This window comes from Mustelus asterias, chromosome 3 (assembly GCF_964213995.1).
Source record: "Mustelus asterias chromosome 3, sMusAst1.hap1.1, whole genome shotgun sequence".
Taxonomy (NCBI): Eukaryota; Metazoa; Chordata; class Chondrichthyes; order Carcharhiniformes; family Triakidae; genus Mustelus; species Mustelus asterias.
In genome coordinates, this window is record NC_135803.1 from 35110594 (window position 1) to 35135329 (window position 24736).

Below are 24736 nucleotides of genomic sequence, written 5' to 3' on the forward strand. Positions count from 1 at the left end.
TGAAATTTTCAATGACATTAGGCAAGTTCTAAATCAATGGACTGCTTATTTTGTTTTACAAAGAAATGCCTAATAAGAAACGTTTACTGCGAGTTTGGTCATATATATCACATCACCCCACATACCAGAGAAAATAACTAAAGAAGAAACAAAGCACGCCACACCGCCCTATGGTAGGAAAACAACCGTGAACATTTGCTTTGACTGAATCTAATTTCTTGTGCATCCATATCCACAGATGCTGCATGTTGTGAATTTAACCTCTGTTCAATTGAATTTAGCTTAAATAGCTGTTTCTTAATACACAGGTCCATCTCAGGTTAAAATACAAATTCTGAAATAACAAATCGTATCTTGGACATTTGGATAAAACTTGGATCCTATAAAGCATTTTGAAAGATACAAGCATGAATTTTCAGTGCTGTGATTGAAATCCGCTGTTCTATTTCTAGTGCTCAAGAGTTATTCAGAAATTATTAACTTTCACAATCTACAAAAGAAAATTTCCACTGTGTATCAGATGTTTCAAAATCATGAGCACGTTGCTCATAAAGGTATTGGTGATTTTGCCACACCTGGTGCACAGTGAAAATCTTCCCTGTATATCCTATAATTCTTCATTGTACAAACACAGAGAAAGTTCACTGCCAGTCCAGTGATATTATACCGTACCTTGGGTACGAAGACAGAGGTTCATAAACAGTGCAACAGAGTATTCCAAAGTGTAATCTGACAATGAATCGGAATCTTCCAGTACGCTCAGCAGCCAGAAAATAATGTTATCTCTGACCATAGCTGACTGCAGTGCTCGTCTGTAAGAATATAAATATTAATGAATGTTAATTGCATTGTTACGTTGGAGGATAAAATGTGGAGGTATCTTGAACATAGTAAGAGTGGACTGCTAGATCATTAAGAAAGTCAGTAGGTAAGAGTCAGACATATGTAAATACACCATTCTGTAAATAAACCAACTATCAAGAAAAGGATTAGTGTCTAGTTTCATACACTTGGCTTGGGATCCATTTAACAATAAAGAGCACTTTCTATAGCAATATCCCAAGAGTTTACAGGATAATTCCAGTTGCAGAATACTATTTTTTATTACTGATATCAGAAATCAAACCATTTGGATTGATAAATTGCTGTTAGCTGGAATTACCGGTGGGATTGGTACTAGGTACAGGCATGATTTAAAAATCGCAGTCCCAAGCGTGTCTGAATACCAATGCCACTGGACGGTCTACAATTTTCAAAGTGTGGGCAGGGTTAGGGAATGGGGAACCTTTCTCATCCAATACTCTTACATTCCTGCTAATGGGCCTGGAATGTTGCCACTGTGTTGCACAGTGGTTATCACTGCTGCCTCACAGCCCCAGGGACCTGGGTTCAATTCCCAGCTTCCTGGGTTCAATTCCCAGCTTGGGTCAGAGTCTGTGTGGAGTCTGCACGTTCTCCCAGTGTCTGCACGTTCTCCCAGTGTCTGCATGGGTTTCCTCCGGGTGCTCCAGTTTCCTCCCATAGTCCGAAAGAAGTGCTGGTTAGGTGCATTGGTCATGCTAAATTCTCCCTAAGTGTATCCGAACAGATGCTGGAGTGTGCGACTAGGTGATTTTCACAGTAACTTCATTGCAGTGTTAATGTAAGCCTACTTGTGACTGATAAATAAAACTTTAACTTTAAAACTTTAATCTTCAAAGGAGATTTTAGAGAACCCCAACGGTCGTCATACATGCGAGTGCACAGCTGTTATTTCACAGTGTGGTCAAGGAAAAGTATTTTTACATCAGCAATCTTGCACCAGATCATGCGCATTATCTACATTTTGGCTCTTTGGGCACCATTTTATGCCTTTATACCTCTGGCCCTCTGAGCCGCTGTCGAACCTCTTCAGCAAGGCAGTGGCAGTATCCATTATGGCTACCATTTACCTTTGCTGCTTGTGCTTTGCTGGCAGCTCCCACCACCTGGAGACGCTAACTGCACACTGAGCTCAATTAGGGCATTAACATTTCAAAACAGAGTCAAGGTGCGAGGTCAGGAGGTGGAATTTATCTGGGCCTTGGAATCCTGGCCCCACTTTGACAATCCGACCCTCTGTAACAGCATTATTCTTTTTATGCATGTATTCTGTCTGAAGGAAATATCAGAACTGAATCTGCAATCTTTCTCATGCTCTGCTGTTACCCTGTCCCTATTTAGTTCAAGATTTTGCAAGAAGTTATGATACTAATTTCAGCTTTTTTTTATTCACTGTTCAAGTTAACACTGTCAAAGCCTGAGCATTTGGCTATGTTCAGTTCAAATTGTTTTCTGGCACTGAAGATCTTTTGGGGAGGGGTGCATGAGCAGGAGAGGGTCAGTTGGGCAGGGGATTGTTCAATTGCAGAGGCTCCTCAGATAGGTTCCTGGATCCAGGAGGTAGATGTAAAGGTACTCACATCCTGAACCTGTCAAGTCCTTGCCTCCATGAAGCTGCCAGGTCTCCCAATGTTCGGAAATGAGCTCGAGAAACTGGGAGATCGGAGTTAAAATTGAAAACCAGAATGACAATGAGGCTTGTACTCTCATTATCATATTTAAAGTACCAACCTACCTCTTTGGACCAGGATAGTTGCCCAGCCACCCTTCAGCCTCATTTAATGCCAGAAATGGGTGGGTAAAAAGCAGGTTTGGGTGAGGAAACAGATTCCTTCTCAGCTGACCCAAACCCACCGGTTTCGTCAGGTTAAAATTTCCCCCCCAAGCTCCTGGTCATTGTCAACTCCTCTCCAAAACACATGAGAAAACACCTGGAAAACTATGGTCCTCTTCAAATCAGCTTCCACAGTACAACACATTCCCCCAGTTGATTAATATCAACGGCAAGATGCTGGAAAACATGCACTGTTGTCTGGATCTTGGGAGCCTCCCTGTGACAAAGGCAGACAAAGACAATAAAATTATCATTGCCTCCAAAATGCCAGTTCAGCCATCAGCTGAAGGGGAATAAAGAGTATGAGGGTTATTCTTCCACCCTGCTACATTGTTTAGCCTCCACACATCTCCAGCTGCCGGATTTCTGGCGCGGAGCTGAATACATTATTTAAATTAGAATTACCATCCCATTAGTGGGCCCGGGACTGAAGTCTCCGGGCCCGCTAGCCTCTCCGTGCCCCGCCAGGAGTGTTTCACTCCAACGGGGTTTACAACAGCTCCCCATTAGTGGGGAGCGGGCAGCCTGACCCTGCTGAACTGAAGGGGGTCCATCGAAGCCCCTTAGGAGGTCAGGGGTAGGGGGTGTGCCCTCTGGTCATTGCCAGTTTGGCACTGCCAGCCTGGCCTCCGGCACTGCCCAAGGGGTAAAGTGACAATGCCTAGGGGGCACTTTGGTATTGCCTACCAGGCATCGGGCAAAGGGGCAGGCCTCTGGGAAAGAGTTTGGAGGGGGGTTGGAGGTCCCGCTGCCATTTTGCACTCAGCAGTGACAGAGGGAGGGAGGGCAGCGATCGGGCTGCCGGGGGGTGGGGGGGGGAATGGAAGCGGTCTCAGTGATCGGGCATGGCCGGGGGCAGGGGGAGTGTTGCACAGCCAATGATGCGCAGACAGGGGGTTAGCCAGCGATCGAGAGGCCGGCAGCGCAGGGCCACTATGCATGCGCCAATCTCCACTCTGACAGATTGGCACATGCGTAGTGGCCCGCTCAGCGCTATGCTACTGGCCTCTCCAGCAGGAATAGGCCCTGCCCCCTGATTTTTAATGAGATTCTCGCTAGGGCTCTCTGTGACGCACAGAATGTGGGAGATTCATTTTGAAAATCCCGCTGAAAAAACCAACAGGATTTACTCCAGTTTTTACGAGAATTCATCACTTCGAATTTTTTTGGGAGGATCCCACTTCTTTTTTTAAGGACTAGGATTTCAAACCTGTGATTAAGGTCATGGTTTACTGGCCAGCAGTGATTCCCATGCTCCTAAATGCTTCAGAGACTTGGACAACCTATAGAAGGCACCACAAAACATTTAAGTACCACCAGCAGCGCCTTTGCTCGATCCTCCAAATCTAGTGGCAAGTGGTCCATCATCAGTATCCCCTCCCAAACCAACTTACCCAGCGTTGAGGCACTAATCACTCAAAACAAGCTCTGCTGGGCGGGGTCGTAGTTCATATGCCTGACACCAGATTTCCGAAGCAATTGTTCTACTCAGTCGCGGCAGAAGACTCCCAGGAGAACAGCGGAAATTCATAGAGAGATAGAATCCTACAGTGCAGAAAGAGGCCATTCGGCCCATCGAGTCTGCACCAACCACAATCCCACCCAGGCCCTATCCACATATCCCCACGTATTTACCCTACTAACCCCTCTAACCTATGCATCCCGGGACACTAAGGGGCAATTTAGAATGGCCAATCAATCGAGCCCGCACATCTTTGGACTGTGGGAGGAAACCAGAGCACCCGGAGGAAACCCACGCAGGCACAGGGAGAATGTGCAAACTCCACACAGACAGCGACCCGAGCCGGGATTCGAACCCAGGTCCCTGGAGCTGTGAAGCAGCAGTGCTAACCGCTGTGCTACCATGCCGCCCACTTGCTTTAAGGATGCTTTAACGATCAAACGCATCCCTAAAGAGGTCAAACATCCCTTCTGACTCTTCAGAGTCCCTGACTTATGACCATGCAGCTTAAGGACCGAATCAGTGTAATAACCCAAAAGCAAAGGCTGTGGCCAGGACTTTCCACCACGCAAAGGTGGAAAGTCCTGGCCACAGCCCCAAAACAGGATTTTTCGGTTTTGGGGCAAGCGCGGCTGGAAGATCCCACCTATGGAGTCAGCTTTCACGTATACACATCCCGTCCTCTCAGCACACAGCTGACATCTGCACCTTTAGCTATCTAGACGCTATGGTCTGATATTCCCTTCTGAAATCTTTCTGCCTTTTCACTTTACTTTCCACTTTTACGATCTTCCTTAAAGCACACCTCTTTGAACAAACTTTCAATTAACTCCATCTCATACCTCAAAACTCATTTTTTGCCTTTGTGAAACACCTTGGCATATTTTCCTACCTGAAAGGTATTAGATGAATGAAAGTAGTTATTACCTGAGACTAAGTTTCTGTAGGGCTCCTAACACATTTTCTCTAGTTATGGAATCCTCCTCTTCAGTCTCCAGTGCTTCTTCAAGTGTATTCAATAACACTGTGCTCTGTGCCAGATATGTTCGACCTGATGCACACAAGAGGAGACAAAACAGAACTGTTGAACTCTGTCAGATCAGATTATTAATAACACAAAAGCAAAATACTGCAAGTGCTAGAAATCTGAATAAAGACAAAATGTTGGAAACACTTAGCAGTTCTGGCAGCATCTATGAACTGAGTAACAAAGATAATGGGGGCAATTCTCCCAGGCAGCTGTGCTGCTTTAGCAGAGACCGTGTAGCGGGCTTCCTGTTGGGCACCACGGCCTCCACATGCCTCCGGCCCTCAGTCATTAGTGTCGTCAGCTCTGTGCCAGAAATCAATGTGAAGCTGTATAAATTATTCAAATGAGAATTACCATGTAATTAGCGGACCTGGGACTGAAATCTCCAGGCCCGCTAGCCTTTCCGCCCCCGCCAGGAGTGTTTCACTCCACTGGGGTTTACAACAGTTCCCCACTAACAGGGAGCTGGCGGCCCGATCCCACTGGAGTGAAGGGATGCCGTGGAGGCCCCCCCAGGAGGTCGGGCGTAAGGGCGGTGCCCCATGGGCATTTCCAACTGGCCGCCTGACACTGCCCAAGGGGCAAAGTGACAATATCCAGGGGACACCTTGGCACTGCCCACCGTGCATCAGGCAGTGCCAAGGGGGTGAGGCCAGAGGAGGCGCAGGGGCCGGGGGGGAGGGGGGAATAAAGATCAGTGGAGGCGGGCGGTCCCGCTGCCACGCTGCACTTGGCAGTAACAGAGGGAGGGAGGCCAGTGATCGGGGCTGGCTATCAGGGTGGGGTGGGGGGCAGTGATGTGGGGTCGTGGGGCTGGCTAGCAATCGGGAGGCTGGCAGTGCAGGGCTATTGCGCATGCGTCGGTCTCGGCACTGACAGATCAGCCCATGCACAATGGCCCACTCAGCGCGATGCTGCTGGCCTCTCCAGCGGGAATAGGCCCCGCCGACTGATTTTTAATGAGATTCATGCGAGTGCACTCTGCAATGCACAGAGTGTGGGAGATTCATTTTGAAAACCCCGCTGGAAAAAGCAGCGGGATTTACTCCAGTTTTTACGCGAATTCTTTTTTTTTAGGAGAATCCCACCCAATGTTTCAGGTTGATAACCTTTCATCAGAATATTTAACAGATTGTTAAGAAGTTTATAGATGTGGAGTAATCACATAAGCTAACAAAAATAAGACTTTTCAAAATTCTGATAAATATCAACTGGGGCATAAAAATAAAAACTCACCAAGTGACAGCGATGCAAAACCATTGATTAGTCGTGCTGTATACTGTCGGACAATCTCACTCTTTGAATTTAACAAGTTAATTAGGCTCCTCTGCAACAAGGAAAAACATGTTTTCAATCTTTTACTTAGTACTCTTAGGGTTAGCTTGAAATAGCATTTTCTGATTATTTTGGCTTATTAAATTAACTGTGAAACTGAAAATTTTACTCTCTCATCAGTGGAGGTCTTTCATTAAGTGCTCAGTCATAATTTTACAGATAGCCTGCTTTAATTACTAATAATAGTAAGGTACATATTTACTTTTACCTGCACTTCATCCTTAAATCGTAGAGAACAAAACTTAGTCATAAGATGGTTGTAGAGGGTCGTTTTTCAAACTGGATCCCTGCCTCAGGGATCGGTGTGGGGTCCACTGTTATTTGTCATTTATATGAATGATTTGGATGTGAATTTAGGAGGCATGGTTAGTAAGTTTTCCGATGACACCAAGATTGGTGGCATAGTGGGCAGTGAGGAAGGTTATCTAGGATTGCAACGGGATCTTGATCAATTGGGCCAATGGGCTGACGAATGGCAGATGGAGTTTAATTTAGATAGATGTGAGCTGATGCATTTTGGTAAATTGAACCAGGGCAGGACTTACTCAGTTAATGGTGGGATGTTTGGGAGAGTTATAGAACAAAGAGATCTCGGGGTACAGGTTCATAGCTGCTTGAAAGTGGAGTCACAGGTGGAGAGTAGTGCAGAAGGCATTCGGCATGCTTGGTTTCATTGGTCAGAACATTGAATACAGGAGTTGGGACGTCTTGTTGAAGTTGTCCAAGACATTGGTAAGGACACACTTGGAATATTGTGTACAGTTCTGTTCACCCTATTATAGAAAGGATATAAATGAAGCAGCTGAAGAAAACAATCTTCAGCTGCTTCATCAATTAGCTTCCCTCCATCATAAGGTCAGAAGTAGGCACGTTCAGCAATGATTGCACAATGTTCAGCACCATTCGCAACTCCTCAGATACTGAAGCAATCCATGTTCAAATGTAACAAGATCTGGACAATATCCAGGCTTGGGTTGACAATTGGCAAGTAACATTCGTGCCACACAAATGCCAGGCAATGACCATCACCAATAAGAGATACTCTAACCACTGCCCCTTGACATTCAATGATGTTACCATCACTGAATACCCCATTATCAACATCTTGGGGGTTATCATTGACCAGAAAATCAACTGGACTCGCCACATAAACATAGTGGCTACAAGAGCAGGTCAGAGGCTAGGAATACCGTGGCGAGTAACTCATCTCCTGACTCCCCAAAGCCTGTTCACCATCTACAAGGCACAAGTCAGGGGCATGATGGAATATTCCCCACTTGCCTGGATGGGTGTAGCTCCAACAACACTCAAGAAGCTTGACACCATCCAGGACAAAGCAGCCTGCTTGATTGGCACCGTATCTACATACATCCGCTCCCTCCAGCACCGACGCTCAGTAGCAAGTGTGTACTATCTACAAGATGCACTGCAGCAATCCACCAAAGTTACTTAAATAACAGCTTCCAAACCCACGATCATTTCCATCTAGAAGGACAAAGACAGCAGACACATGGGAACACCACCACTTGCAAATTCCCCTCCAAGCCACTCACCGTCCTGACTTGGAAATATAGCACCGTTTCGTTGCAGTTGCTGGTTCAAAATCCTGGAATTCCCTCCCTATTGGCATTGTGGGCCAACCCACAGCACATGGACTGAAGTAATTCAAGGCGGCGGCTCACCACCACCTTCTCAAGAGCATCTGGGGATGGACAATAAATGCTCGCCAAGCAGCGACGCCCATGCCCCACGAATGAAAAAAAAATCTTTTTTGTACTTCATAAAAAAATCATAAAAAATAAGTATTCTGAATGATTACTTCCTTCAAGTATGCACAAGAGAGTCAACAGATAGAGATTCTCCTGAATCAGACTGTGACCACGCCAGCGCGAAAACCAGAGTGTTCCCCCTAGCGCTGGCAGCATCTGTCAGATGGGATTCAACAAAAGATGATGACAGATGCAAATGAGCCCACCCCGAGAAACAGATTGGCTTTTCAGAGATTGGAGCGCCATTTAAAGAGGATGCCCTGATCTCCGCAGTTGGAGACAGGTCCTCCTCACACCAAAAAGCCTGTTTCAAAGCACTACACTATGAAATTGAAAGAGATCAAAGGTTTTCAATGCAATCGAGAGGGTTTCAAAGGTTTCAGCTTTCTAAGAAGACTCAGAGATTTAAACAAAAGCTATGTGGAAATGCTGGGAACGGGAGAACCTCTATCCTCCACCCTCCAAGTGAAATTGACATCGCCTCTCTGTCAAAGGGGTCTGCTCACATCTGCAGTTTCTGACAGAGCGAAAGGAAAATCACTGCTGCAGAATGGAGTGCTAATGTGATTTAAAAGCCTGCCAGCTGTCCAGGGAGCACGAAGATTAAAGTGACCAGGCCATTTTAAATATTTACAGCGGACAGGCAGGAATGAAGATGTTAATCACAGAGCTGCCTGGAATCATCATGCCAGGAGTGATCTTCAGGTCTGCCAGGGCTAGAGGGGGCAGTTTAGCCACAGGACCCCGACTCCGGGGGAGCGTGGCAAGGTCAAACCCTTGGCCCCAGTCTGAACCCAGCCAACCCCCATGACTCTTGGGGGACCCTTCCTCTGCAGCCTGGCAGCAGCAACATGTGCATAGGCACTTGACTTACCTTCCTGACCTTCTCGGTGTCTAAGGCATCAGGCCAGGGTGCCATTGCCAGGGACCAGTGCACCATTGGTACTGCCAAGTCACGTGGCCTCAAGGGGGGCATGAGTGGGGGTCTGAGTGAGGGTCTGAAGGTAGAGGAGGGCTGAGGGAAGGGCCAGAGGGGGTCTCCAACAGGAGAAGGGGGCTGTGGGAGTGCTGGGGGGGGACGGGACATGGACAGTGGGATTGGGGTGGGTAAGGTGGGACCGAAGCCTGCCCTATGCATTTCACCCCACTGGAGAAGTGGGTGAATGGGGGGGGGCACACGGAAGCCAACCCACTGAGGGTTTTTGTATACCAACAGCTGACTCAGAAGCAATGCCTGAGGCAACTCAGGTTCAACATGGAAGTAATCACTGAATTGTACCACCTCTTCAACCCATCTGACATGGCATGGCAAGGATGGCAGTAACAGTCACTATGGTCCCAATTTTTATGCCTGCAGTTCCTCCCAGGCCAGAGGGGGTGTCATCCCCTACATTTACCAGTGTGCCATCTCTACTGCAGAGTCGGGAGGACATGGAGGGCATCCAGCCAGACTTGGGTTTGTTGTATTTTTGCTGAGAAGGATCAAGTAGAATGAAAGGGCCATTATCAGGATAGCAGAATTCCCGATGGTGCAGGACGTGCACATGGCTCTGTGGGCCCCACTGTCATGATGTGGAGATGCCGGCGTTGGACTGGGGTAAACACAGTAAGAGTTTTAACAACACCAGGTTAAAGTCCAACAGGTTTATTTGGTAGCCGCTAATGGCATTTGCTACCAAATAAACCTGTTGGACTTTAACCTGGTGTTGTTAAAACTCTTACTGTGTTGGCCCCACTGTCAACAGGGAAAGATATAGCAATTACAAGGGGCTCATAAATGTGCAGTTGCAATGCAATCCTGCAACAACCATCATTCCTGTGAATGCCTGCTACGCTGCCAGCAGTTCCAGTGTGTGTGTGTTCTGTGCCAATCAGCTTACTCAGTATCTTTGGCCCTCATAGTAGCCAGCTGCTCAGGGACAAGGGCTATTATCCCTACTGAATGTGTTTGGTGGCATCCCTCTGCCATCCCAGTAAGCAGAACAAGCCAACGAGGATCACAGAGCCTTGCAGAATATCGGTCAGCAGGCAATGGGCCTCCTCAAACAACACTTCTATTGTCTTGACCACTCGGGTGGAAGCATTGCAGTTTTTGCCTGAGCAGGTGGTCGTCAGTCTCGGCCACAGCATCACGGTTATTAGGGGACTGCCATCAGTTCCAGTGATCCAGGGGTCAAATAAGGAAGAGGCAAGCTGGGAGTATCCTCAACTCCTATCAACTGGATAGGTGATGAGAGTGCAAATGATCAGGTTCCAATTTCAATTCCCCACATTATCTGACATTGTCTACTGTTATATCCATCTGAGATGCTTATCGTAGCATTTCCTTGGCCACCATCCAATAATAAAAGCCCCCAATATAAACCTTTCAAAATATTTTAAAGACCAATATATCCAATTACTGTATAGAAATAGAACTATTCCATTGCTGGCAACAGCGGTTCTGCCACAACTGCCGAATGTGAAGTGGTTATCAGGGGTTGTTATAGGTTTCTGTTTTTGGCATTGGCACCAGCTGCCAAGCTCTGCAGCCACTGATCATCGTTATGACGGGTTCCATCCCACAGGTGATGTTACCATTTTCCTTTTCATCAACTAAGGTGCAAAAATCAATATTTAGGGCTTCATGTCATGCTTGCAAGCCTTCTTGAAGTGGAGCTTTGGGTGCCCTGGTCATCAGCTTCAGCTACTTGTCACACAGAAAACCCTTAGATATACAACCACGTTCCATCCTGTGAGCGCCTGAGCCAACTAAGTTGCCTTTGCTTGATGAGTACCAGCATACTTGGATGATTTGCCTTTGAGAGGACTGCCACATTCATGATTTTGAGATGTCCAGAATGTGCCACAAATAGCAAAGATTAAAGTTGTTGAACTTCCTTTCTTGACAGTTGTAAGTCATCCATGTTTCACAGCATTACAACAAGGTGCAGAGAACACAGGCCTCAGAAACCGATATCTTGGGCCAATAAGTCTGCTTGATGTTATTCCATGCACATTTTGCGAATTGGCCAAAGGTAATGGCTGTTTTCCCCAAGCGTGTATCAAGTTCTGCATCAAGAGACAAACTGAAGTATGTATTCTTGTGTATTCCCTTAGTGCCTGTAAGATTTATTCACCGAGTAGAAACAGCTCGTAATAACTGACCTTAGCTGTGTGTGTGCATAGTGGTCAGCAGTAAAGAAAGAAAGTCATAACTTAACAAAAGAAAATAAATTTTGTGCAACGAGCACTTTCCTAATCTTTGTGGTTCAATACCACAGTGACTGCAGTATTCATTCATAAAGCAGGTAAGGAAATATATGAGCTTTCGAGAGAGACAGCTGATTTTAGTGCTAAATGTGGACGGAATGCCCCTTGGTCTCACACTTTCTAGTAACTCAGTTGAGACTGGCCAATTTATTTTCAAACAGTACCTTTACATTTGACAGTCTGGAGTGGATTTGAGTCTTGAAGTGAGAGATAAAAACACTTCTTTAAAACAGTGCATCGACCAATCTCCAAAAATGAGCTTTGGATGTGTAGTCCTCCCTTTCTCCAAAAGCATGTTATGTGTATATAACCAATGTTCTACTCTGTATGTCCAACGTCATTGCAACAGGTGTGCTATTTTTAAATAAATTTGCTATCCGATCTGCAATGTTAATACTATCTCAATTCTTGCCTCAAGCCACACGCTGTAGAAAATGAGGGAGGACAAAATAAAGTTACTATGATGAAATGGCATCAATGTCTAACCGCAATGTAAGTCAATCACATTCAAACAACAAAACTTTTGATTCAGAAGGAATTTTGTTGGAATCACAAATAAAAACAGCTAACCTGGCTCTTATTGTGACATTCTAGCAGATCATTGCTAATGTAAGCCTGAAGAACTGTATCCCTTTGCTCTCCAGGATGAGACTGCGTCAGCCGCTATGGAAATAAAAAAAACATATTCATTTGATTTTGCACTATACCTTTTAACAAATCTTCATATTCTTTCATCTGCCAGAATTCCAGCTTTGATACCATTAGAATTCTCATTCATTTTCAGGTTGATGGGAAATTTTAATTTAAATTTGGTTGCAAATAAATTAATGCAAAGTTTTTCAAATCTGTAGTGGATTGATGATGGATTTTTATGATGCTAAAATCTTGACCAGTCACAAATTTTCCAACATAACTAGTCTATTATTCATGAAAATTTGGCTCTTCCTCTGCACAATTTTACGTCCACATATTGATTACTGACTCAGATCCATGTCCTGACTGGCTGTTTCCAATCCAGTTGCGAAATCACAAGATCTTGCTCCTCCTCCTGCCCTCTTTCCCCCTCAACTAATTCAAGTTTTCCCAACCCTGGTAATGTTCCAACATCCATTTCCTCTTGTGAGAAAGACTGGTCTATAGTTCCCTGGCTTATCTTTATAATGTGGAGATGCCGGCGTTGGACTGGGGTAAACACAGTAAGAAGTTTAACAACACCAGGTTAAAGTCCAACAGGTTTATTTGGTAGCAAAAGCCACACAAGCTTTCGGAGCTCTAAGCCCCTTCTTCAGGTGAGTGGGAATTCTGTTCACAAACAGAGCATATAAAGACACAGACTCAATTTACATGAATAATGGTTGGAATGCGAATACTTACAACTAATCAAGTCTTTAAGAAACAAAACAATGTGAGTGGAGAGAGCATCAAGACAGGCTAAAAAGATGTGTATTGTCTCCAGACAAGACAGCCAGTGAAACTCTGCAGGTCCACGCAACTGTGGGGGTTACAAATAGTGTGACATGAACCCAATATCCCAGTTGAGGCCGTCCTCGTGTGTGCGGAACTTGGCTATCAGTTTCTGCTCAGCGACTCTGCGCTGTCGTGTGTCGCGAAGGCCGCCTTGGAGAACGCTTACCCGAATATCAGAGGCCGAATGCCCATGACCGCTGAAGTGCTCCCCAACAGGAAGAGAACAGTCTTGCCTGGTGATTGTCGAGCGGTGTTCATTCATCCGTTGTCGCAGCGTCTGCATAGTTTCCCCAATGTACCATGTCCCCGATGTCCCGAGGCATGGTACATTGAGGAAACTATGCAGACGCTGTGACAACGGATGAATGAACACCGCTCGACAATCACCAGGCAAGACTGTTCTCTTCCTGTTGGGGAGCACTTCAGCGGTCACGGGCATTCGGCCTCTGATATTCGGGTAAGCGTTCTCCAAGGCGGCCTTCGCGACACACGACAGCGCAGAGTCGCTGAGCAGAAACTGATAGCCAAGTTCCGCACACACGAGGACGGCCTCAACCGGGATATTGGGTTCATGTCACACTATTTGTAACCCCCACAGTTGCGTGGACCTGCAGAGTTTCACTGGCTGTCTTGTCTGGAGACAATACACATCTTTTTAGCCTGTCTTGATGCTCTCTCCACTCACATTGTTTTGTTTCTTAAAGACTTGATTAGTTGTAAGTATTCGCATTCCAACCATTATTCATGTAAATTGAGTCTGTGTCTTTATATGCTCTGTTTGTGAACAGAATTCCCACTCACCTGAAGAAGGGGCTTAGAGCTCCGAAAGCTTGTGTGGCTTTTGCTACCAAATAAACCTGTTGGACTTTAACCTGGTGTTGTTAAACTTCTTATTATCTCTATAACCCTTCTTAAATGGCAGAACCACATGAGCTGTTCTCCAGTCCTCTGGCACCTCCCCATGGCCAGAGAGGAATTCAAAATTTGGGTCAGAGCCCCTGCAATCTCCTCCCTTGCCTCCCACAGCAGCCTTGGGGACCCAATTCATTCGGACCTGGAGATTTGTTCACTCTTAAGCCTGCCAACACCTTGTTACTCCCTATGTCAATTTGCTCAAGAACCTCACAGTCTCTCTCCCTGAGTTCCATACCTTCATCCTCATTCTCTTGGATGAAGACAAATGTGAAGTATCTGTTCAATACTCTAGCAATGTCCTCTTGCTCCATCACAGATTGCCCCCTTGGTGCATAATGGGCCCTACTTTCCCTGGTTATCCTCTTCTCATTGATATACTTACAGAATATCTTGGGATTTTCCCTACTTTTATCAGCCAGAGCTTTCTCATATCCTCTCTTTGCTCTCCTAATTGCTTTCTTAAGCTCCACTCTGCACTATCTGTACTCTACTAATGCCTCGGCTGCTTAGTTCCCTTTGTACTCGCTAAAAGCCTCTCTCTTCCTTTTCATCATATCCTGAATATGTTTAATCATCCACGGTTCTCTGGGCTTGTTAACTCCTTCCTATCACCCTAGAGGAAACATATTGGACCTGTACCCTTCCCATTTCCTTTTTGAATGCCCCCTCCCCACTGTTCTTCTGTAGACGTTTTCTGTAATAAGATTTATCAAAGTTCAACTAACGTTTTTATACATACCCAACGCAGTGCTTGCAAAAGAAGTGCCTTAAGTCGATCATTTCCATAGATCAAATCATTCTTCAGCTTTTCATAATCAAGAGATGGTAATAAAGGTACATCTTTAGATTTCCTAAAGATTGAAACATTTATTAGCAGCAACATTATCAAATGTTTTGTATTTAATGCACAATGACCAATTTAAACCTCAAAGGTGCAACATTTCAGGACTTTGCACATTGTAGAACAAAAATTAATCATTGATAATTCGACCAATTTAATTCCATACAATCAAATTTCCAATTGAATAAGCACAAATAAATCAATAACAGCTCAATTCTGTCAGCAACTAGCAACAGCAATCAGTAAGCGGTAGAAAATTAAGTAATCACATCAATCATTTTTCAAAGCTGCCTTTCATCAACTATTAATCACAGCATTGATCATTCCAGCTGTTCACATAATTTAATTAAACATTTTTCAGTTATTATTCTTTTTCTTCATTTAAGTGAGAATATACAACCAAATTTAACATTAATAAGATATGAACATATGAATTGGGGGCAATTTGGCCCCTCGAGCCTGCTATGCCATTTGGTAAGAATATGGCTAATCTGACTGTGGCCTCAATTCCATTGTCCTGTATACCTCCTGTATGCCTCTGTATATTAGTCAATAATCTGACTAAATCTGCCTTAAAAACATTCAACGATCTTGTCTCCACCAGTCTCTGAAGAAGAGAATTCTACAGTCTCACAACCCTCAGAGTACATATTTCTCCTCATCGTCATACTAACTGAGAGATCTCTCATTTCTAAACTTTGTCACTTATTTCAGTGTCTCCCACAAGGGGAAACATCCAGTTAGCATCCACCTTGTCAAGACCCCTCAGGATCACATCTTTCACTAAGATCGCCCCTCACTTTTTCCTAAATGGCAACAGATTCAGGCTCAACCTATCCAACGCTTCCTCATATATATTCAAGTTCTTCTTCATTTAAAAAATAAATTTCATGATTTGAAATGCAACAGATCCCTCTATTCATCACAATAACCACGTCATCAGATTCTGGTTATTGACTGTGGAAGAGAATGTCCCTTGAAAATAATTTCAGCAACAGCTACAGCAAGAACCTCGGAAATTAAAAGATAGAAAAATATGTTTTACAATCACAAAAAAGAAAAAGTAATTCTGAAAAGAGTTAATGGGAAATAAAATACTTGTACATTAAGCAAGTATTGAAAACCACCTAGGAGAACAAATACTACAAGTAACTGAAAGTAAGAGGTTTTGGGTGAAGAGAATAAACTTTAATCTTAAGTAACCTTTATAAGGTTGTGAGGTAGGTAAGCTGTTTTACATATATAATGCTTGCATATTTGCAACTTCAGTTTCAGAAGGTGTGTAAGTGCTTTAACTGAGCCAACAACATTTTACTGCTTTGGTAAATATGCAGTATTACACCAAGGCTCTGACGAGGAGTCACATGGACTCAGAACTTAACTATGTTTCACTCTCCACAGATGCTCCCAGACCTGTCCTCCACAGATGCTGCCAAACCTGCTGAGTTTTTCCAGTATTTTCTGTTTTTATTGCTGTATTACACTTATGGACAAGCCAAATACATATCTAGGCTGTAGATGGCATAGCTATAAATGTCAAAAACTGCACTTCATGTCTGGTCTACATATGAAGAGTTCCACTGGAGATGGATTAGTATAAGAAAATGTTCAAACCTGAAATTTTCAAAGCATTTAAATCACTTACGTGGTAGGAACTATGGATGCCCTCAGCATAGATGATGCCTGTTTTAAAATAAATTTAAAGAACACTTTTTAAATGGATTGTCTTAATTGTAATTTGATCAAGCAATACATGCACCATTTAAGCATTTGCAAGGCAAAGATCAGCAGATTCCCAATGACAACAACTTTGTAGATTGTAGTATTTTCTGCTTTTCGTTAGTAGAGCCCAAAGTTGCTTGTATAGATTACATGCATTGCAAAATATGATAAGCAAGGTACGGCATAACCAGAGCTTCATGCTAAATTCACCTCATACACTGTTTGTAAGTAGCCCAGGAAATTAATGTTTCAGTTTGAAACTACTTGTTATAAAACATATGACAAATACATGTTGAACAATTGCAACAGAAGTTTAACAGAAAACATTCTTGAATTTATAAGCTTGCTCAGGAGATGCAACAGAATGAGTTTTCAATTAACGAATGTTTTCTTCTTTACCTAGGCAGAGAATGAAATTTAGCTCCTAAACATACTGGCCAGGATTTTGGTGTCAGCAGCAAACAAAAGCTACTAGCATTTGCACTGGCCCACAGATGTTCTGACAGGCTCACTATTATTTCTACTGGAAAATTGAGGCCGCGGTATGATTTGATATTATAACTTTTTAAGAGGTTTTCTCAACAGAGAAACCTAAGAATTAATTTTCAATATAATTTATTGCATGAAAATCTGCACAGCTAGTATACAGTGGAATCTGCTTTAGTGATCAGCGTGCAAAATGAATTTGAGAATTATGATGTTGAAATTGTGTTTGCCAAAAATCATTTGTAATTAATTCATGTCGGCTTGCTTGGTTGTACTGAACATGACAGAGTACAAGAGCAAGGAGGCTATGCTTAACTTATATAAGACACTAGTTAGATTTCAGCTGGAGTATTGTGTGTAGTTAGGGGAGGATGTGAAAACATTGGAGAAAGCTCAGAAGAGGTTGACAAGAATGGTTCCAGGGATGAGATGCTCCAGTTATGAAGATAGATTGAAGTGTGAGGGACTGTTCTACTTGGAGAGGAGAAAGCTAAGAGGAGATTTTATAAAGGTGTTCAAAATCATGAGGGGACTGGACAGAGTGGACAGGGAAAAACTATTCCTGCTTGTAGAAGGATTGAGAACAAGAGGGCACAGATTTAAAGTGATTTGCAAATGCAATGTGAGAGCAAAAATGTTTTCACAGGTCTGGAGTGCACTGCCTGGAAATGTTGTGGAGGTAACTTTAATTGAGACATTCAAGAGGACATTTGAAGATTATTTGATTAGAAACAAGGTGGAAAAGGCAGGAAAATGGTACTAAGTCATAATGCTCACTTGGAGAGACGATGTGGACACAATGGGCCGAATGGCCTCCTTCAGTGTCATTAATAATTCTGTGAAGCTGAGAGCAATTTTGTGCTAGAATCCAAATTAGTTTCTAAGTTGGTTTCTGCCCCACTGCATATTTTGAAGTTTTGGAGTGCCAATGAGCAGTGTTGCTGAATAGGTAAAGAACATTGTTTCACATTCGCCAGTTGTTACAGTATCTCTGCATGATGCAACCTCAGATTGTTAATACGATAAAATGTTTGTCTGTTCAAAACCTCAAACCAAAACCAGTACTGTGAAAACTGCTCAACTGTTTAAAGTGCCAATGGGCTTTGAGTACAACTCCAATTCCAGCACGCTGTTTTTATGGATATGATGTTTGCCAAAAAAACATTTGTATTAAATCCATGTTGGCTTGCTTGGCTGTACTGAACAAGCCAGAGAGTACAAGAACAAAAAGAATGGAAATGACTAAAAAGAATGGAACAATAGCCTTCAAATTATTTTTATTTGAGTGACATTTAAGTAAGGTAGCACGGGTAAGAAAATGATCTGCAGTTTAAAGACCAGCTGTTTGGAGGGTGCGAGAAAATTGAGCAATATTGTTCAGTTAAATCCATAGTACATTGGGATCATGGGATAACTACCGACAGCTGCATTGTTCAGTTGGCCGTATCACCGTTTGAGTTAGTGAGCACTAATGATCACCATAGCCAGATTCTACTGTATTTTGGATAAATCTTTCAATACATCTTTTAAAAAGATAGCTTTGTAACTAATTCCAATTCAGGAATTAATATGTTGTGTAAATGACAATAAAAATGTATCACCGATGGGATTAAAGGAAAGGGTAGGAGAGGAACAGGCATTCTGAAGGCTAGAAAGAATATCAGAAACTCACAGATCCTTCACTGTGACAAGGGCTCTTAAAGTAAACATCCTTTTTTTGGACAGGTAACCAGACAACAAAATAGAAAACATTCACAGAAGTTAGAAAATTTCCAAAAATTAAAGCAAAATTCTATTAATATAAGGCAATTAAAGCATCTCGAATTTAGCCTTTTGTCTCCACCAGACAAAATGCCTTATTAAAACGAAAAGCAATGCAATGAAAGTGTCCTGCTGCAGTCAAAAGGCTGAAGTCTAAAGTAAACACAAAAATAAATTTTCTTTAAAAACTGTCTCAAGTTAACAAGTTATAAGGTCCATATAAAAAGTAAGAAAGTCACTTACATGTTATCTGTCATCAGAATAATTTTAGCAAGAAAAGTAAGAGACTTGATAGAAAGTTCTCAATAAAAGAAAACAAATAGCTGGAATTTTCTGGTTGTTCACGCCCCACTGCCACTGCAAGAACGGAGAATTTGGATCTCAGCCAAATCTCCATTCATTGCAGCGAGACCAGAGAATCCCACCAGCGTGAATGGCTGGAAAATTGAAGCCATAATTACTATACAGCTATAATTCTTAAACTTCGGCCACGAATTAGCAGCCACAGGCACAAACCCAGTAATGGCTGCTAAATCTCGCGAGAGGCCTAGAATGGGATTTCCGGCAGGGAGATTTCAGTTCGGGATCTTCCCCAGCCCCCAGCGTGACGTCATACCAACACTAATCACTACTGGTTTTCAAAAACAAAAACGAGTTGTAGTGGCCACACCAAGGGGGAGGGCCACAGTTAAGTATAACACTCAGATAGTGAGGGACTGCCTCACTTCCATTGCCTCTCTGGGGAGCCCCATTGGGAGTGTTCCGCTTATGTGTGTTGGGGTGAACATGACACAATGCCTAACGGGGGGGGGAAGGAAATATCCATAAGCGGGAGGAGGGGTGTTCTAATGCCTACGGGAGCTATGGGGAGGGGCACCCCTATGTGGAGCGGGGGTGATGCCCGTAAAGGGGGTGGTGGGGGCAGTGATGCCTATGAGGCGTAGTGCAACCCAATGCTTATGGGGAGTGTTTGGGTAGGTCAGGGCCGGGTTTTGGGGAGGACGGGGTGGGGTTGGGGGAGGGGGGGGGGTTGGTCAAGGAGGTGGGTTTATGGCTGTGGGCAGAGAGGAAGAAAGGAGGGGTTTGACCTTAGTAGGGCCCAATCCAGGATTGGCACAGGGCAGACCCTAAACTGCAAAAGTCCCCACTTCCTTCCCTCCCTTAGAAGAACCTTTGAAAGATAATCATGTTGCCCGCTCCTGCCTGACTGATCGCACCAAACATTTTATAGTGTGGGTGGGTTAAATCCAGCAGCTGCTGGGTTAAATTCTTTTAAAATTTCTCCGAGTGGCATGAGAATAGTCACAAACAGCAGACAAGGTTTGAATTTGTAAAAATAGGTGGAGGAAGATACCAAGGGAGGGACTTGCCGATTCCCGGCTTGGGTCACTGTCTGTGTGGAGTTTGCACATTCTCCTCGTGTCTGCGTGGGTTTCCTCCGGGTGCTCCGGTTTCCTCCCACAGTCCAAAGATGCGCGAGTTAGGTTGATTGGCTATGCTAAAATTGCCCCTTAGTGTCCTGGGATGCGTGGATTAGCGGGTAAAATATGTAGGGGTAGGGCCTGGGTGGGATTGTGGTCGGTGCAGACTCGATGGGCCGAATGGCCTCTTTCTGTACTGTAGGGTTTCTATGATTTCTATGATTCTATGACTAACACAGGGATCTTCTGTTCTGTTCATTACCAGATTGGCTGGTTTTCCCTGCTTCTTGGAGTCAGAAAGATTTGTTATCTGAAGTTATCGAAACATTAGCTCTATTGTCTCTCCACAGATGCTGTCAGACCTGCTCAGACTTTCCAGTAATTTCTGTCTTTGTTTCAGATTCCAGCATCTGCAGTAGTTTGCCTTTATCTTAAAGTATTCAGTAACTTCTTTAAAGCACACTTGGTTTGCTGTTTATTCATTCTTGGAGCATAGGTATTGCTGGCAAGTTCAGTACTTATTCTTCATCTCTATATTGCTCTTGTTAAGGTGGCGATGGGTCCTCTTTAACTGTTGCATTGCAGAAATTTAGTGGCTTGCTAGACAACAGTTAAGAGTCAACCACACATAGACAAGATCAAATAAGGAAATTGGTAAACCAGTTGGATTTTTATAACAATCCAACAGCTTCCTGATCATTTTGACCTATGTCAGTTTTGTATTTCAAAATTTTCTTTTAAACTGAATCAACTTTTCATGGTGGAACATGACCATAATCTATGGTTTGTTCGTCCAGCTCACTGGATTCCTAATCCAATATACTCCAGTGTTCCAAAGGTGTTATACCTTAATTTATGATAACAAGTAGATTGCAGTAAATTGATAATAACACAGCCCTAAAGACTTGAGCACAAAATCTGGGTTTACACTTCAGTGCAGTACTGCAAGAGTGCTGCACAACTGAAGGCGCCACATGTTAGGGGGAAGTTTTTCACACAGAGGGTGGTGGGCGAGTGGAATCGGCTGCCGTCAGTGGTGGTGGAGGCAAACTCAATAGGGTCTTTTAAGAGACTCCTGGGTGAGTACATGGGACTTAATAGGATGGAGGGTTATAGGTAGGCCTAAAAGGTAGGGATATGTTCGGCACAACTTGTGGGGCCGAAGGGCCTGTTTTGTGCTGTAGTTTTTCTATGTTTCTATTCCATTGGCTTTCTCAGATTGGCCTGAAAGATTCCATTCCACGACATAAACAGTGGCAGATTTCTCCCAGCAGCCATTGTTCATCCATCATAAATGGACATAAATAGGATGCAAAGCTGGGCTGAAAAATAGCAAATGGAGTTTAACCCTGATAAATGTGAGGTGATTCATTTTGATAGGACTAATTTAAATGTGGATTACAGGGTCAAAGGTAGGGTTCTGAAGACTGTGGAGGAACAGAGAGATCTTGGGGTTCATATCCACAGATCTCTAAAGGTTGCCACTCAAGTGGATAGAGCTGTGAAGAAGGCCTATAGTGTGTTAGCTTTTATTATTGGAGTTTAAGAGCCGTGGGGTTATGCTGCAACTGTACAGGACCTTGGTGAGACCACATTTGGAATATTGTGTGCAGTTCTGGTCACCTTACTATAAGAAGGATGTGGAAGCGCTGGAAAGAGTGCAGAGGAGATTTACCAGGATGCTGCCTGGTTTGGAGGGTAGGTCTTATGAGGAAAGGTTGAGGGAGCTAGGGCTGTTCTCTCTGGAGCGGAGGAGGCTATGGGGAGACTTAACAGAGGTTTATAAAATGATGAAGGGGATAGATAGAGTGAACGTTCAAAGACTATTTCCTCGGGTGGATGGAGCTATTACAAGGGGGCATAACTATAGGGTTCGTGGTGGGAGATATAGGAAGGATATCAGAGGTAGGTTCTTTACGCAGAGAGTGGTTGGGGTGTGGAATGGACTGCCTGCAGTGATAGTGGAGTCAGACACTTTAGGAACATTTAAGCGGTTATTGGATAGGCACATGGAGCACACCAGGATGATAGGGAGTGGGATAGCTTGATCTTGGTTTCAGATAAAGCTCGGCGCAACATCGTGCACCGAAGGGCCTGTTCTGTGCTGTACTGTTCTATGTTCTAAACAGCACAAACGAAGGCAGATTACCTAGTAATTTATCTGAAGTGATCTTTGTGGGACTTTACTGTGTGTAAACAGGCGGCAGGTTTCCCCACACTGCAACAGTGACAACTTCAAAAGTTCTTCATTGACTGAACTGCTGAGATGTTCTGTAGCATGATGTATTTGCATCATTTTCTTTCTATTTTAAATCAGCAGCCTTGTTCAAACCCCATCCATTATCCCCACCAGATCTCAAATCCCCATTAATCTTTCGACTAATGAAGAACCAGAGTTCTTGTTCAAATCCCATCATGGCAAATGGTGAGATTTAATTCAAAAATCTGGCAATTTGAGAGTACAGGGTACTGTTGAGTTGTTCATGAACAGTACCTCAGTGGGAAATTGAATTAATCTAGTTATTTGAAAACTAGTACAATAAAGTAATAAAAATCTCAGATTTAATTCACCAGATTCCCAAACAAATCCAGTGGTTTGTACATACAGTTCCTGGTCTTGTGAAGTCAATGCTTTGGGCCACATTTTGTCTCATTTGGTTGCTAAACAGTCGTACACAGACACTCTGAAGATACTCTGGTGTGATCTAGTAAAAGGAAAGAGAAATCATGAAGTGATATTTAAATAAAACATTTCCGTTTTTGTTTTATAGCTGTTTTTACCATTTTGTGCATCTTTCTGTGGATCACACAATGTCCCAGCCATGGGGGAGCCAGTGTGGCCTGTCCTTAGGTCTCATTAGTCAATTGCTAGGGGTTATACATCAGCTAAGGGTAATTCACCACTAATTTTGCTTCTTGGCAGACAATTTCTCCTTTACTGATCTGTATGAAATCAAAATTTATAACGATGTCCTCAAAGGTTGGTTGTATTTAAAACCTGTTGGCAGCCAAGTAGATCATTAAAGTATTCCCCAGTGATCTAATTTTCAGTGGGCATTAACTATATAGGTTAACAATCTTAGCATATATAACAAATTGAGAAATGATTTTGCCTATTATTGTTATGCGATTCATACATTCTCTGGTTGGCATCCTTAATAGCGGCAAATTTCTAGCAAAAGAATATAAACGTATGCGACACTTCCGTCCTGTTCTCTTAAAATTAATGTTGCGAGGTCGTGCAATATATACGAATGTATAATGTGTAATCTGACCACATGCTTCCAGGTTTGAGGCTATAATTAAACAATATTCAAAGATTCATGGAAAATATTCGTCACTACATAAAGTTAATTAATATTAATAGCCAGGAAAACCAGACCATCCAAAACTTCGCTGTTCATATCCTAACTCCCACTTGCCCATCAACCTGACTGATCTACAATGAGCTCTGATCATCCAATTCGTCAAATTCAAAATTGCCATCATTCTATTTAAATTTATGATTTGATTTCTCCTGATCTCTGAAGAGGACAGTGAGAATTATTTACTGAAGTTAGTTCCAAGGTCCCACTGCCGACACTGGGCCAATTAAAAGGCCACAGGAGCCCCAACAGGCGAGCTTCATCGTGAGGAGAGTAGGTGGGAGCGCCTGAGGCTCTGGATAACTGGCAGCCCCACTGGGAGATGACAAAGAGGGCACCCAGCTTGCAAGTGATGCCAAATAGCCTAGCAGCTGTGGCTGCAGTGCATCACAGTGAAGCGGTATCGATCTAGAGCATGCCCTGCAGCCACAATGGATCCATACTTGGTTGATTTGTAGGATGCAGTTCTGGCTATGGAGCCTGCCATTGGGAAGCCACCACCTTTCAATCTATAGGCTCCAGCCATATTGGGGAGGCCCATGTACTATCTGGAAAATCCAGAATACGTTTGAAGTGTCCTCAATTGGCACTTTAATAGGCCTAATTGGCTCCCCACCACTGGTGGGCAGGTAGCAGTCAGCCCAGAGAAACGGCTTACCTGATGTCAGACTAGAGACGGGGCTAGACTGGAGGCGGGAAGATGCCGGCAGCCCTGCACACTGACCAGTAGCAAAGAAATGCTGGCACACCTACCTCCAAATTCACCTCCAGGTGAAAATTCTGGCCATTATGTGAACTTTCTACATGGTTGCCAGTTCTTTTCACATTTATATTCAAGCCAATAGAAGTTGTGGACAGCATTATTTGTCAGTAATTTGCTGTGGTCTAGGCCACTGAACTGGTAATCCACAAACCTAGAGCAATGCTTTGAAGTTCTGGGCTCAAATCCCACTACAGTAGATGGTAGGCATGGGTGAATTGAACTGTTCCTTTTGGAGTTAGTGCCCTAGAATATCAAAAGAGGTAGCTTTCCTTTCACCAACTTCATGCAGCAAAATCTCCACTGCTGTATCTGTGAACCTTGGACTTATTTTTCCATGGGAATATAGGCAATAATTAACTTTCCTTTATAATCTATTTCTTAACAAGCTAATTTGCAGCCTTTTAAATGACTGCTTCACTGCTCAAAATTTCTGATATTCCATTCAACTCCAT

At 43.6% G+C, this 24736-nt stretch overlaps 1 protein-coding gene across 20 annotated transcripts in view; it reads right to left on the reverse strand.

The window, feature by feature from the left end:
• The window catches only part of armc9 (armadillo repeat containing 9), a 117005-nt gene that overhangs the window by 41901 nt on the left and 50368 nt on the right, over positions 1-24736 (reverse strand). For 13 of the 20 annotated variants that reach the window (XR_013497009.1, XM_078207418.1, XM_078207472.1 and 10 more), the window contains 8 exons: positions 22763-22861; positions 18647-18685; positions 16412-16449; positions 14665-14776; positions 12114-12206; positions 6424-6514; positions 5085-5208; positions 673-812 (listed from right to left, as the gene is read on the reverse strand). Coding sequence is in view for 19 of the 20 variants with exons in the window: in XM_078207418.1 (XP_078063544.1) it covers positions 673-812; positions 5085-5208; positions 6424-6514; positions 12114-12206; positions 14665-14776; positions 16412-16449; positions 18647-18685; positions 22763-22861 (736 nt within the window). In the remaining variant the exon portion in view is untranslated. The remainder of the gene's footprint in view (positions 1-672; positions 813-5084; positions 5209-6423; positions 6515-12113; positions 12207-14664; positions 14777-16411; positions 16450-18646; positions 18686-22762; positions 22862-24736) is intronic. The other 7 variants (XM_078207485.1, XM_078207478.1, XM_078207474.1 and 4 more) reach the window with 1 other exon arrangement.